The sequence below is a fragment of the Triticum urartu genome, chromosome 5 (genome assembly GCF_003073215.2).
Source record: "Triticum urartu cultivar G1812 chromosome 5, Tu2.1, whole genome shotgun sequence".
Lineage (NCBI taxonomy): Eukaryota > Viridiplantae > Streptophyta > Magnoliopsida > Poales > Poaceae > Triticum > Triticum urartu.
The window spans coordinates 491,620,369-491,634,279 of record NC_053026.1 but is presented as its reverse complement, the minus strand read 5'-3'; the positions used below and the strand labels follow the sequence as shown (position 1 = coordinate 491,634,279).

Here is a 13,911-nt window from a genome sequence, read left to right as displayed (position 1 = left end):
CTTCTATGCCATGTCTTCTTCATGGGTGTATGCTTAGTTTGTCATGCAATTCTCTGTAGTGAGTGCATCGAGCTCGTAAACATGCCTACTCGTTAACTGTTTTGCATGCTCCAGTTTTTCACCAAGTCTGAATCTGTTTGTGTTTTTTCCATGTTCACATGCTTGTATTTGTATTTTCTGATCCCTTTTGGCTCAAGGTCACTAAGGGACTTTTGTTATATGCTTAGAGTAGCTTCATTCCATGCCTTTCTTTGCCATGATAAGTTCCTGTAGCATATAGTTATCATGCTCTAAAGATTGCTTCCTGATGATAAATTCCAGACTTGTGTTATTTTCTCTAAGTCTGTAACCTGTTATCATTTGCACTTTTGCCATGCATGTTTGAGCTTGCTAATGAGTGTATTAGCCGTAGCTCAGTGTTCATCTTTTGTCAAGCATCTTGATCAGATCCCTGACATGTATTTTGTTGCCATGTTTGAGTGCTGTAGCATATTTAACTTGATGCATTTAGTTGGTCACTTGCTGTTTATCGCAGACCGATGCCATATTTGTTTTGCTTGCCATTTCCAAACCGTGCATCCGATTCTGGTGATCTTTATATCGATTTCGACCGAAATCACCTCACCTTTCCAGTGGCACTCTTGGTTTTCCAAGTTGAGGCCAGGTTCAATCATTCCTTTCCAAATCATGCATATGCACCGCATACCGCATCCCGCATATCATACCATGTTCATGTGTTGGTTGTTTACTATGTTGTTTGCTTCTTTCCGGTGTTGCTTCTTCGGGTTGGTTCTGATAACGTCGCGTTTGTGAGGGTTCGTTCGACTTCGTCTGTTTGTCTTCTTCATGGACTCCTTCCTTGCGGGATTTCAGGCAAGATGACCATACCCTCGAAATCACTTCTATCTTTGCTTGCTAGTTGCTTGCTCTTTTGCTATGCCTATGCTACGATACCTACCACTTGCTTATCATGCTTCCCATATTGTTAAGCCAAGCCTCTAACCCACCTTGTCCTAGCAAACCGTTGTTTGGCTATGTTACCGCTTTCCTCAGCCCCTCTTATAGCGTTGTTAGTTGTAGGTGAAGATTGGAGCTTGTTCCATGTTTGGAACATGGATATTATTGTTGGGATATCACAATATCTCTTATTTTAATTAATGTATCTATATACTTGGTAAAGGGTGGAAGGCTCGGCCTTATGCCTGGTGTTTTGTTCCACTCTTGCCACCCTAGTTTCCGTCATATCGGTGTTATGTTCCCGGATTTTGCGTTCCTTACACGGTTGGGTTATAATGGGAACCCCTTGATAGTTCGCCTTGAATAAAACTCCTCCAGTAATGCCCAACCTTGGTTTTACCATTTGCCACCTAGCCTTTTCTTTCCCTTGGGTTCTACAGACTCAAGGGTCATCTTTATTTAAACCCCCCTGGGCCAGTGCTCCTCTGAGTGTTGGTCCGACCGAGTAGACTGCGGGGCCACCTCGGGGCAACTTGAGGGTTAGTTTTACTCGTAGGATGTCTCATCTGAGTGTGCCCTGAGAACGAGATATGTGCAGCTCCTATCGGGATTTGTCGGCACATTCGGGCGGTGTTGCTGGACTTGTTTTACCATTGTCGAGGATGTCTTGTAACCGGGATGCCGAGCCTGATCGGATTGTCTTGGGAGAAGGAATATCCTACATTGACCGTGAGAGCTTGTGATGGGCTAAGTTGGGACACCCCTGCAGGGTTATGAACTTTCGAAAGCCGTGCCTATGGTTATGGGCAGATGGGAATTTGTTAATGTCCGGTTGTAGAAAACCTGAAGTTGACCTTAATTAAAATACATCAACCGCGTGTGTTACCATGATGGTCTCTTCTCGGCGGGGTCTAGGAAGTGAACACGGTGTTGGAGTAATGCTTGACGTAGGTTGTTCTAGGATCACTTCTTGATCATAGTTTCTCGACCGTGCTTTGCCTTCTCTTCTCGCTCTCATTTGCATATGTTAGCCACCATATATGCTAGTCGCTTGCTGCAGCTCCACCTCATACCTTTTACCCATCCTATAAGCTTAAATAGTCTTGATCGCGAGGGTGTGAGATTGCTGAGTCCCCGTGACTCACAGATACTTCCAAAACCAGTTTGCAGGTGCCGATGTTACCGAGCAGGTGACGCAACCAAGCTCAAGGAGGAGCTCGATGAAGATTGTGTTCGCTATGTTGTTTCGTTTCCTGTTGATCAGTAGTGGAGCCCAGTTGGGACGATCGGGGATCTATGTAGCATTTGGGGTAGTCTTCTTTTATTTTGGTTCCATAGTCGGACCTTGTTTGTATCTGGATGTTGTAATGCTTTACTCATGTAATTTTGTGAAGTGGCGATTGTAAGCCTACTATGTATCTTTTCCCTTATGTATTACATGGTTTGTGTGAAGATTACCTCACTTGCGACATTGCTTTCAATGCGGTTATTCCTCAAAGTCGTACTTCGACACATGGGAGATATAGGCGCATCGAGGGCGTTACAACAGGTGTCTCCAAAGGTACTTGTTGGGTTGGCGTATTTCGAGATTAGGATTTGTCACTCTGATTGTCGGAGAGGTATCTCTGGGCCCACTCGGTAATGCACATCACTATAAGCCTTGCAAGCATTGCAACTAATGAGTTAGTTGCGGGATGATGTATTATGGAACGAGTAAAGAGACTTGCCGGTAACGAGATTGAACTAGGTATTGAGATACCGACGATCGAATCTCGGGCAAGTAACATACCGATGACAAAGGGAACAACGTATGTTGTTATGCGGTCTGACCGATAAAGATCTTCGTAGAATATGTAGGAGTCAATATGGGCATCCAGGTCCCGCTATTGGTTATTGACTAGAGAGGTATCTTGGTCATGTCTACATAGTTCTCGAACCCGTAGGGTCTGCACGCTTAACGTTCGTTGACGATATAGTACTATAGGAGTTATGTATGTTGGTGACCGAATGTTGTTCGGAGTGCGGGATGAGATCACGGACATGACGAGGAACTCCGGAATGGTACGGAGATAAAGTTTGATATATGGGATAATAGTGTTTGGTCACCGGAAGGGTTCTGGAATTCACCGGAAGGGGTTCCGGATGTTTCCCAAAATGTTTGGGTACGAGAACACTTTATTTGGGCCAAAGGGGAAAGCCCACAAGGTTTTTGGAAAGCGCAAAAGGAAGTTTTGTGGAGTCCACTGGCCAGACGCCAGGGTCCCTGGCTTCTGGGTCCAGACGCCAGGGTCCCTGGCGTCTGGGTCCAGACGCCGGGAACCCTGGCGTCTCGCCCTGGAGTCCGAGAAGGACTCTTGCCTTTCGGGTGAAACCGACTTTGTGGAGGCTTTTACTCCAAGTTTTGACCTCAAGGCTCAAGATATAAATAGAGGGGTAGGGCTAGCACCCAAGACACATCAAGAAACACCAAGCCGTGTGCCGGCAACCCCGTCCCCTCTAGTTTATCCTCCGTCCTAGTTTTCGTAGTGCTTGGGCGAAGCCCTGCGGAGATTGTTCTTCACCAACATCGTCACCACGCCGTCATGCTGCCAGAACTCATCTACTACTTCGCCCCTCTTGCTGGATCGAGAAGGCGAAGACGTCACCGAGCCGAACGTGTGCAGAACTCGAAGGTGCCGTGCTTTCGGTACTTGGATCGGTCGGATCGTGAAGACGTACGACTACATCAACCGTGTTGATATAACGCTTCCGCAAACGGTCTACAAGGGTACGTAGACAACACTCTCCCCTCTCGTTGCTATGCATCGCCATGATCTTGCGTGTGCGTAGGAAATTTTTGAAATTACTACGTTCCCCAACAGGAAGATAGGTGTTCGCGGTCTCAATCCCATGATCCGGCTGCTCAAGTGCTTGCAGGCCTTTGGCTGATCCTCGAGGCTACTCTGCATCCTTGTTCTTGGTGCCGATGTGCAGTGATGTCTACTACGCAACTTGTTCTTGTAGACTTGTGTTGGGCCTCCAAGTGTAGAGTTTTGTAGGAGAGTAGCAATTTTCCCTCAAGTGGAATGACCTAAGGTTTATCAGTCTGTGGGATGAAGATGGTCTCTCTCAAGCAACCCTGCAACCAAATAATAAAAAGTCTCTTGTGTCCCCAACACACCAAATACAATGATAATTTGTATAGGTCCACTAGTTCGGCGAAGAGATGGTGATACAGGTGTAATATGGATAGTAGATATTGATTTTTGTAATAAGAACAATAAAAAACAGCAAGGTAGCAATTGATAAAACGAAGCACAAACGGTATTGCAATGCTTAAAAATGAGGCCTAGGGTCCGTACTTTCGCTAGTGCAATCCCTCAACATTGCTAATATAATTGGATCATATAACCACCCCTCAAGGTGCGATGAAGAATCACTTAAAAGTTCCTATCTAGCGGAGAACATAAGAAGAAATTATTTGTAGGGTACGAAACCACCTCGAAGCTATTCTTTCCGATCAATCTATCCAAGAGTTTGTACTAAAATAACACTAAATAATTTCAGATTCATAATACTTAATCCAACACAAAGAACCTCAAAGAGTGCCTCAAGATTTCTACCGGAGAAACAAAGACAAGAACATGCATCAACTCCTATGCGTAGATTACCCCAATGTCACCTCGGAAATCTGCGAGTTGAGTGCCAAAACATATATCAAGTGGATCAATACGAAACCACATTGTCACCACGAGTATTCATGTTTCTTTCTTTGCATGCAGTAGTGTGTGTTGCGTTGTAAGCTGCTCAGTTAGCTGCCTTGTATCTTTCGGTCACTCTTGCTTGGTGGCCTTGTGTAATCCTGGTCGGTTGATGGCTTTGTTAATTCAAAGTCGGGCTCCCCTTGCGCATTTGTTGTAAAAATAACTGCATTTGCAAAACGCACAAGGCCGAAAATTCGGTGGCTCAAAATTTCGGTTACTACCTCTGTACCATAATATATGTCGTTTTAGCAGTTCAAGGTATGGAGGGAGTAGGTATGTATGAAATCTATCCACCTTTTTGCTTGACATGGAAACTGAGACGTGTACGCAACAGTCCCCGCTAGCTTCTAAGAACAACTCTAGTAGACCCCGCAAAACGCCGGCCCGCAAAACGCGTTTGCAGGTCGCGTAAAACATCACCGGAACTGGCAGACGGACCGGCCGAGGCGACCATTCTCCTCTTCAATATCTCTCTCCTTGCCATATCATACCATGTTTTGGTGACGTCGTCCATGTCATTGCGGTTCATTGACATGATCTTGTTCTCTTCGGCGAGCAACAATGACAGCGATTTGTTTTCAGAGGCGCGTGCTTTTCTCTCCTCAATGGCAGCTTTACGCAGCCCCTCTTCCTTGAGCATTTGCCATTTTTCTTGTTTCTCTTTTGCCTTCTTCTCGGCCAACTCTTTCTTGATCTCCAACGACTTCAACAACATCAACTCGTTTGATTGCACCATGGCATCAATCTTCTCCCTCAAACTCGATGCTTCTTGCTCTCTTTTTATCTTCTCTCTAGTCTTCTTGTCGCCATCGGGCTTGTTCAAATTTCTTGGGCCATCATCATCTTCATCCATATTTGTAAGTGAGCCTCTCTTTGGTGGGGATTCTTTGTCGATCAACTTCCACTTGTCGCACTTTTGGAGCAACTCCCAACAATGCTCTAATTTGAAGAATCTGCCTTCTGAAGCTTCCATGTCCTTGTATCTATGTTGAGCAACCTACACAATGTGAACAAAGTGATGCAGTCATTTCTCATGATACATTATGATGATGCACAACTTGAACAAAGACAAAGCAAACTCACATAGTCGGACTCCACGGTGTCACTTGGAGGTTGCGTACTTGCTCCAAGTAAGCTGCCCAACGGCTGCACATAGGCTTGATGTTCTCCCAACGACCTTGAAGCGACCGAAATGTGTGTGGAGTCTTATTGGGGTAGTTTTTCATAATGCGGAAGTATTGATCTTCAATCCTTTGCCAATATCTCTTGGAGGTTTGATTAGTACCCGTGCATGCATCAAGAGACACCGCACTCCATGCTTTGATCAAAGCTTGATCTTCCAAGATCGTGTAGTTCTTCGATCTTTGGCTTTTCCCTATTTTTGCTTGTGAATGCTCAAACGCTTCAGCTTCGATCTCCTCCAACTCGTCCGCACAACCATGATCGTCCACGCCGGCCTTCGTTTCATTGTATCGAATGGTTCGAAAGGGGCTTGATCAATGTCAACCGCGTTCGTGTCCAACAAGTTCACGAATTCGGTTGTTGCATTGTTCGAACCACCACTATAGCGAACGATAACAAGTCACGAGTTATCAAGAACAATGGCTAAAAATGAAAGAGAATAGCCGAAGACCGAAGAGATATACCTTCCGGCCATTTCGTCGAACACCTCGCTCGCGGTGGGAGCGACACCGTTGAACGGCATCGCCGGAGCACCTCCTTGCGGGGGGGGGGGGGGGGGGGGGGGGGGGGGGGCGGGGGTGAGAGGTTGAAGAAGATGGCTTCCTTGTAGCAGGAACCTTCCTCCGCTTTGCGCCCGCGACCTTGCCGGCCTTCTCCGCCACCGGCCGGGATCGCACTGCGGCGTTGGCGCCCGGAGCGCGGGCCATCGCGGCGGGGGCAGCCGGATTCCCGCCCTGCAAAACCACGTCGCCCTGCCGCTTGCGGGCAGGCGCGGCGTGTGCTTGGACGACGGCAGGGCCAACATGGCTGGCGACGAGATCCGCCTGAGGGAAAGGGGCGTGCGCGACCTCGACGGTGACGGGGGACAGCATGGGGTCGTCCATGGCGGCGAGGGACGGTCGGCGAGAAGCAGTCGGGAACTTGCGGAAGGGGGCAATGGTGGCGGAAGGTGCGGGAAGCGGGAAAGGCCGCGCGGAAATGTCCCTCCCGTCAAATCTCGCGCCGGATAGGGGTCGAGCTCGGGTCGGCCTCCCAGCCCATGAAAATAGAGGTTGGGGGAAAGATTTGCTGCGGCCCGTAAAATGCGCCCCGCAAAAAAATTTACGGGCCGGCGTGGGATGCGGGGTCTGGTCGTATAGATTTTTTGACGGCAACCCGCAATTTGACGGTTATTTTGCGAGTCGGGGTGTTTTGTGGGAGGCCCGTGGATGCAGACGCGCGCAAACAATTGAAGCGCCTGGTCCTGGACGATGATTGCCTCTTGTCTGCACTGCATTCCCGTCGGTCTGAACGTCCTGATCTGTTCGTACAGGCCGGTCGGTGGTGTCCAAATGTAAGCACAGTTAATCATCGCCACAATGCAGAGGAAATCAGCTACTCCCTCCGTTACCAAATAAGTATAAGTCTTTCTACAAATTTCAACAAGTGACTACATACAGAACAAAATTAATGAATCTACACTTTAAAATATGTCTATATACATTCGTATGTTATATTTCATTTGAAATGTTTTAAAAAACTTATATTTAGAAACGGAGGGAGTATTGTAGTTAGATCATGTGATAAACAGAGCGGAGGCAGTGAAGTGTACTTGAAGATGCACAAGGCAGCAAGCCCATTCGTTCTGAAATCAAATGCACGTGTGTACGGAATCTGCCTTGGTCCTACTCCTTGGATGGATGCCGCAGGCGCACAAGCAATTGATCAAGCCTCAGTGGACGACGACGACGACGATGATGATGATTGAGCGCATTTCGCGATTGGTCCGGATCGCCTCCGATCTATCTACTCACCACCGGCCGGCCGGTGGCGAGCAAGGGCAGCCATGTGATGCGAGAAGTCAGTCAAATGCTAATTAAGGAGCTGTTTGGTGATCCACTGGCTTCACCAATTTGAGGATCTGCAGAGCATCTATTCTTCCGCGCCGGCACTTTTAACTAGCGCTCCGCCAACTCCGGGAGCGAGAGTGGAGCGGGGAGGGCCGAACAGGCCCTAAGTTTCTTAATCTTAAGCCTTGAAGAAAATTGACGATAACACATACGCTAGTTTGTTCGTTAAATTAATTATTGTTGCAGCTAGCTAACATGTGTGCTTGTCTGGTCTGGCGCGAGCGACGGTGCCGTCCGAAGCCTATTTTGGAACCGGGCTAGCTCCCTTTCCACTCCTTGCATAGCGGAAATGCGGAGCGTCTTACCAGCAGCAGCAACAGGGGAGGGGAAAGGGGAGGAGCGGGTTGCATCTCGGCATGTTGGCATGCATCAAGCAATACGTCAAGAAGGCGTGACACGGAGTCGGGCGGTGGTCAAAGTAAATGGGCATCCATTCATCCATGGACGGACGCCATCTCCTGCCTGTATCGTGCTGCTGATGATGGGGATGTTGTAGCTCTGCTTGAAACAATCGCGGCTTGGCTTGACTTGACTTGCAATTGAAAAACACGGCATGCGTCCCGGCTCACTCACTCCAGAATTAGAAAGGATTCACCTGGCTGGCAGGCGGACCGTCGGCCATCTCCCTCCCCGCTTCCCTTCATGGCTTCTTCGTCCGCGCGCGCGCGCGCGCCAGTTGGCGTCGCGTGCTCCCCTCCCCATGCCATGATCCCACCACCATTGTGTTGTGCCCCACACGTCGTCCGTTGACGCAATTAGGGTGACGCTTCCCCCCTCCTCCTTCTTCTTCCCCGCCGCATGCTCCAGCGGCCCAGGATTCATCTGTTGACGCATATATCCGTCCATACATCGGAGCTCTGTCCTCCTATCCTACGTACGGTCCTGCTTGATCCCCCCATCGCTGCCAAGATTGGCTCTAGCTGGCGGGAGGGACAATCGATCGGCGACGACGGTCGGTCGGCCGGTCTCCAATGACGACGGCGCGGCAGTGGTGGCAGCGCGCGGCCGCGGCGGCCAAGGACAAGAAGAGCCTGTGCCTGACGCGCGCGGCGGGGGCGCTGCGCTCGCCGGCCAGGGTCAGGGGCGGCGCGGCCGAACTGGACGCGGCGGTCATCCGCGCCACCAGCCACGACGACCGCTTCGTGGACCGCGGCGCCGCGGCGCGGGTGCTGGACCTGGCGCGCGCGTCCTCGCCGTCGCCGCTCGTGTGGGCGCTGGCGCGCCGCGCGGGCCGGACGCGCTGCTGGGCCGTGGCGCTCAAGGCGCTCATGCTCGCGCACCGCCTGCTCCTCCTCGCGCAGCCCCGCGCCGGCGGCCGCGTGCCCTTCGACCTCGCCGACTTCCGGGACCGCTCCTCGGCCGGCCTCTCCGCCCTCGTGCGCGCCTACTTCCGCTTCCTCGACGCCCGCTCCCTCTTCGCCGCCGAGGAAGACGACGACGCCGGCGCCGAGGACGAGGAGACGCGCCTGCTGGACCGCGTGTCCAGGCGCCAGCACCTGCTCGACCTGCTCATGCAGATCCGCCCCTACGGGGACGGCATGGAGCGGCAGAGCCTCGTCCTCGACGCCATGGAATGCGCCGTCGTCGAGATCTTCGACGTGTACGGCCAGGTGCGCGCCGGCATCGCCGAGTACCTCGTCGCCGCCCTCGGGGGCTCGGCGCCGACCGCGCCGGCACCTCGGCCTCGGACGGGAGAGACCGTGGCGACGGCGAGGCGGCGCAGGGCCATGCAGGGGGTGCGGGTGCTGCGGAAGGAGGCGGAGCAGAGCGCACTGGTGTCGTCCTACTTCGAGCTCTGCCAGACCCTCGGCGTGCTCAGCGCCGCCGAGTTCCCGGCCGTGGAGCGCGTCCCGGACCACGACATCAGGGATCTCGAGAAGCTCATCATGGCCGACGTCGAAGACGGCGGCTGTACGGTGGAGCAGGACAACGAAGCGAAGGCGCTGGTGGTCCCCATGGAGGGCGCCGGCGTGGCGTCGACGACGGTGGCCACGAAAGAGTGGATGGTGTTCGACGACGATGCGGGTACCGGCGTTAGGCAAGGGCATTTCGGTGATTACGTCAACCCGTTCCTAACCAACTTGACGGGGTTAGGCGAGACGTGACGGCGAGCGTCAACTTGTGAAAGAATGAATTTTTGTGAATACTACTTTTTTTTCAGAGCACAGATTTTTTTCACATTTGATTTGATGGTTAGAACAAATCAAAAGCTAAGCAGTGGTAATTAAGACCACGAGTGCAAATAGGTTAATCATGAAGCAATTATTGTGGGTACATGTGTTTGCTGCATGGTTAGGTTGTGAAAAAGAGATGCAAGCATTCCCTAACCAATCACCCTTTAGCATATTTTCATTTTGCTCTGTATCAACGGTTTGAAAATGCGACAATTGTGTTATCGATATAAATTTGTGTGGAGGGCAAACATCGCCCTCAAGATCAAGCTATTTCTACGACCGAGCCGGACCGGTCCGAGTCAGCATACGGGCATGGGCCAATTGGCTACCGTGGCAACTTACAAGAGGACCCCACCCGTCAGTTTCAACGTCAATGTGTGTTTATACAGAGTTTAGATCGGTCTGTAGCAGCGCGCCCTAATCTTGGTGCTGACACGTAAAAATTACAGAAAATGGTACCAATTCGCTCACACTGCCTCAATTATGGTACTAATGTGCAATTAACTCGTTTAAGAGAGTCGAAGAAAACCTTGTGAAACGGATCAGAAGGGTAATAAGAAATTTGCGTGTGGTTATATTAAATAAAGAAACAACATAAATAGTTGTTTGGCGAGTGACACAGTGCTCTTTGGGGTTATCATCATTTCCTAGCAACTTTCGAAACATGTTTCATACACCCTTCATGCTTGAGAGAATGATTATAAATTCGGTGGTGTTGTCCAGCGAACGTTCAGTGGAGGTGTATGGCAAAACGAACATTTTTCGCGGCAATTTAGGTTGCGGGAACATGGCAGTTTCTTTAAGCAATCCTGGCAATTTTCACAGCAAAATTATGTTGCCCGTTTTTGAAGAATTTGTCATAAAAACATTCGCAAATGCCATCCCTCCTAGCTAGCGAAAGTTCGCTGTCTACTGGGGTCTAGAGTCAAACGATGCAAAGTTTGTAAATATCAATAACTACACTACTAGATGGATATCATATGGAATTATATGTTTACTGTGTATTTAATGATATTAACTTGTTGTATTGTAGTTGTTGATTTTTTATAAATTTGACCAAACTTTGTGTTGGGGATATAACTATCAGGTATGACCCGCCCGGGAGGGGCTGGGTCAACCACAACGGCGGTTCATCTAAATGAAGCCCAAGACTATACAAGATGGCGGTTCACACTTAGGCTTGTAAAAGGCCCAAGCCCAGAGGCGGCTTAAGGCCCGTAAATATAAACCGTCATGTATGTGTAGACTTGTAATATAAGGCATGTAAGATACGTCACCGAGTTGGACACGTTGTATGAGCCGGCCGGGACTCTGTAGGCCGCAGTGCGTCAACCCATGTATATAAGGGGACGACCCGGCAGCAGCTTATGGCAAGAAACATCAAATCGAGAGCCAGGCAAATCGTGTTTGCTCCATGGTAATCGAAACCCTAGCAATACCACCTCAACTGGAGTAGGCATTTACCTTCACCGCGAGGGGCCGAACCAGTATAAACTCCCCGTGTCCTTTGTCCCGTTTAACCCCTTTAAGCTAACCTTGTCGCAATGGCTCCTCAACTAAGTCCTTCCATGAGGACATCTGCCGTGACACTTCCACGACACTTGGCGCCCATCGTGGGGCCAGCGCACGGTGGTTTCGAGTTCTTAAAGGGCAGCTTCGAAGGGCTCAAGGGATACGCTATGGGTCGGATGACCAAGAGTGGTCGCGGCAAGCTCTACATCGAGGATGCAAGCTAGGCCCCCGAGACCGGCTCAATTGAGTATGGGTACCGGGTCCCCTTCAGCGGAATCCATGTCTTCATCGGCAAGATTGGCGAGCCGGGCCCTGAGCCGGACATCTACACCGACATCATCGAGACGGCTCAGCGTGCACGACCCGCCCGGGCTCAGCCCGCCATAAAGCATGTCTTCGTTGGATTCACCCATGGGGCTGAGTTGGAAGGCTCTGTCTCCGGCGGTGAGACGAAAATCTGCTCTGATGATGAATCCACGGGTGAGACCAATTCAATGTATCAGCTGCAAGATGGAAGGCTTGGGGGCTGTTCCGATGGCGACAGTATTCCGGACCCCCATGAGCCGCCGAATAGGGTGGCGATCTTCATGGCTGGCACACAGCCGGTTCTTGGCTCAACAGCCGCCACGGCTATGACTTCTAGTGCAACTGCGGTTATGGCAGCCGGGGCTGGCGGTTCAGCTCGTCCGCCGGCTCAAGTCTTAACAGATCTGTTGGATGCTCTGGCGACTCTGATGGAGGTTGAGGTAACCCCAGAAAACCAGGAGCAACAGAAGGTAGAAGTGGCTAAATTACGTGATGGAATAGCACAAGCTAAAGCAGACTTAGCGACAGAAAACGCTAGGATGGCTGCAGAACAAGCCGTTTTGGACGCCCAAGCACAGCAGATTCAAGCAGATTCATATCGGCTTAGGGTAGGTCAGAACGCTTCACACGAAGTCTTGAGGAGGAAGCACCAGAGTCGTTTGCCTTTGGTTTACGAGTCGAAGGATCTCTTCAACACCCCTGGAGCTGGGGCCAGTAACCCGCCGGTGGTGAACCGGATAGTTGAACCGCCCAGCCAGCCACGTATGAACAGCACTCCGCCTCAGCATGTGATGACACCGCCAGGTCATTACTCCACCCCTCTGGACAACATGATTGCTGCAGCTACACGATTGGCGGCTCTGACTGACGAGGGTGAAACTCCAGCAGCGGTTGAAACCCGAAGGGCCAGGGAGCTTCTCCAAACAGCTCTGGTGCAGCAGCAGGCTTACTCTTATAGCCGTGATCGGATTCATGAGACCCCTCGTCCAAGCCGGAGCTACAGCAGGCACATTGACTCCCCAATGGTCTCAAGTATTGAACGGCGTCGTAACCAACTTCTCGAACATGACTTGGCACGCAATGGAGCCAACACACAGGATTTGGTGGACCAGGCCAGAGCACGTCGGGAGGCTGAGCTGGCAGCTCAACTAGCGGCTCATCAGCACGCTGGTTTACCCGACGGCTTCAATTGAGGAATGTGTGACTTCCAAGGCTTTTCGGTGTGCCGTGTCTAATGGCAGCTATACGCAATGAGCGTCTGCCCAAGGACTTCAAAGGCCCTCGTAAGGTGCCTAATTACACAGCCGATCAACCCCCTGAGGCGTGGGTGAAGAGTTATGAGATGGCCATGGAGATGATGAATATTAGTGTAGCTGCTTATGCCAAGTACTTCACCATGATGTTAGAAGGGACGGCTCATACCTGGTTGAAGGGATTGCCGGCTAATTCCATCGGGTCATGGGCGGAGCTGAAAGCCCAGTTTATACAGAATTTCAAAGACACGTGCAAGCAGCCTATGTCGATTGTGGATCTGGTTTCTTGCGTCCAGGCTGAGGGCGAGTCAATGACGAGCTCGGTGCGTCGGGTCTCAACCATCATACATTCTTTAGATAACATCAGCGTTGGCTCGACAGTTCTGATGTTGGAGAAAAATTGCCGGTTCATTCCACTCAAGCAGAAGCTTGGGCGGCTCAAGCATCATTACAACGACATGGGGGAGCTGATGGCGGCTCTTGTTAAGTATGCCGACTCTGATTGTACCAAGGACCCTGATTCAGAGGACGAAAGATCGGGAAAGGGAAAGAAGAGTAAGGACATGAAGGGACAACAGTACAACTCTACCAATCAAGGTAGCAACGGTAAGCGCAAGGCTGATGACTTTGTGGCCAACACAGGTGCATGCAATCATAACCAGCGCTGTAGGGGACAGACGGGGCCGCCGGCTCTGAGGGCAGGATTTGACCTTGAAGCAATGTTAAATCAGCCATGTCCAAAACAGGGAACGGATCGTAAGCCGGCTACTCATTCGTGGAAGGATTGCAGCATAATGAGGAGCTTTTGGGAATCCATCCAGCGCCACCATGGCCCAAATGGTGGATCAGGGTCCGGCTCTCACGGTTCGGGTCATGGAGGCGGCGGCTCAAGTTT

The 13,911-nt window shown here is 50.8% G+C and overlaps 1 protein-coding gene across 1 annotated transcript; it reads left to right on the top strand.

The window, feature by feature from the left end:
* The first annotated feature begins 7,472 nt into the window (after positions 1-7,472).
* Positions 7,473-10,176, top strand: LOC125510065 (putative clathrin assembly protein At1g25240). Its single transcript, XM_048675155.1, has one exon. It carries the CDS (start codon positions 8,743-8,745, stop codon positions 9,874-9,876), a length of 1,134 nt encoding a protein of 377 aa, XP_048531112.1. The 5' UTR covers positions 7,473-8,742; the 3' UTR covers positions 9,877-10,176.
* Positions 10,177-13,911: the final 3,735 nt, after the last annotated feature.

What these genes read in the sequence shown, in the direction of transcription:
- LOC125510065 (XM_048675155.1), top strand. Translation starts at nt 8,743, where the DNA reads ATGACGACGGCGCGGCAGTGGTGGCAGCGCGCGGCCGCGGCGGCCAAG.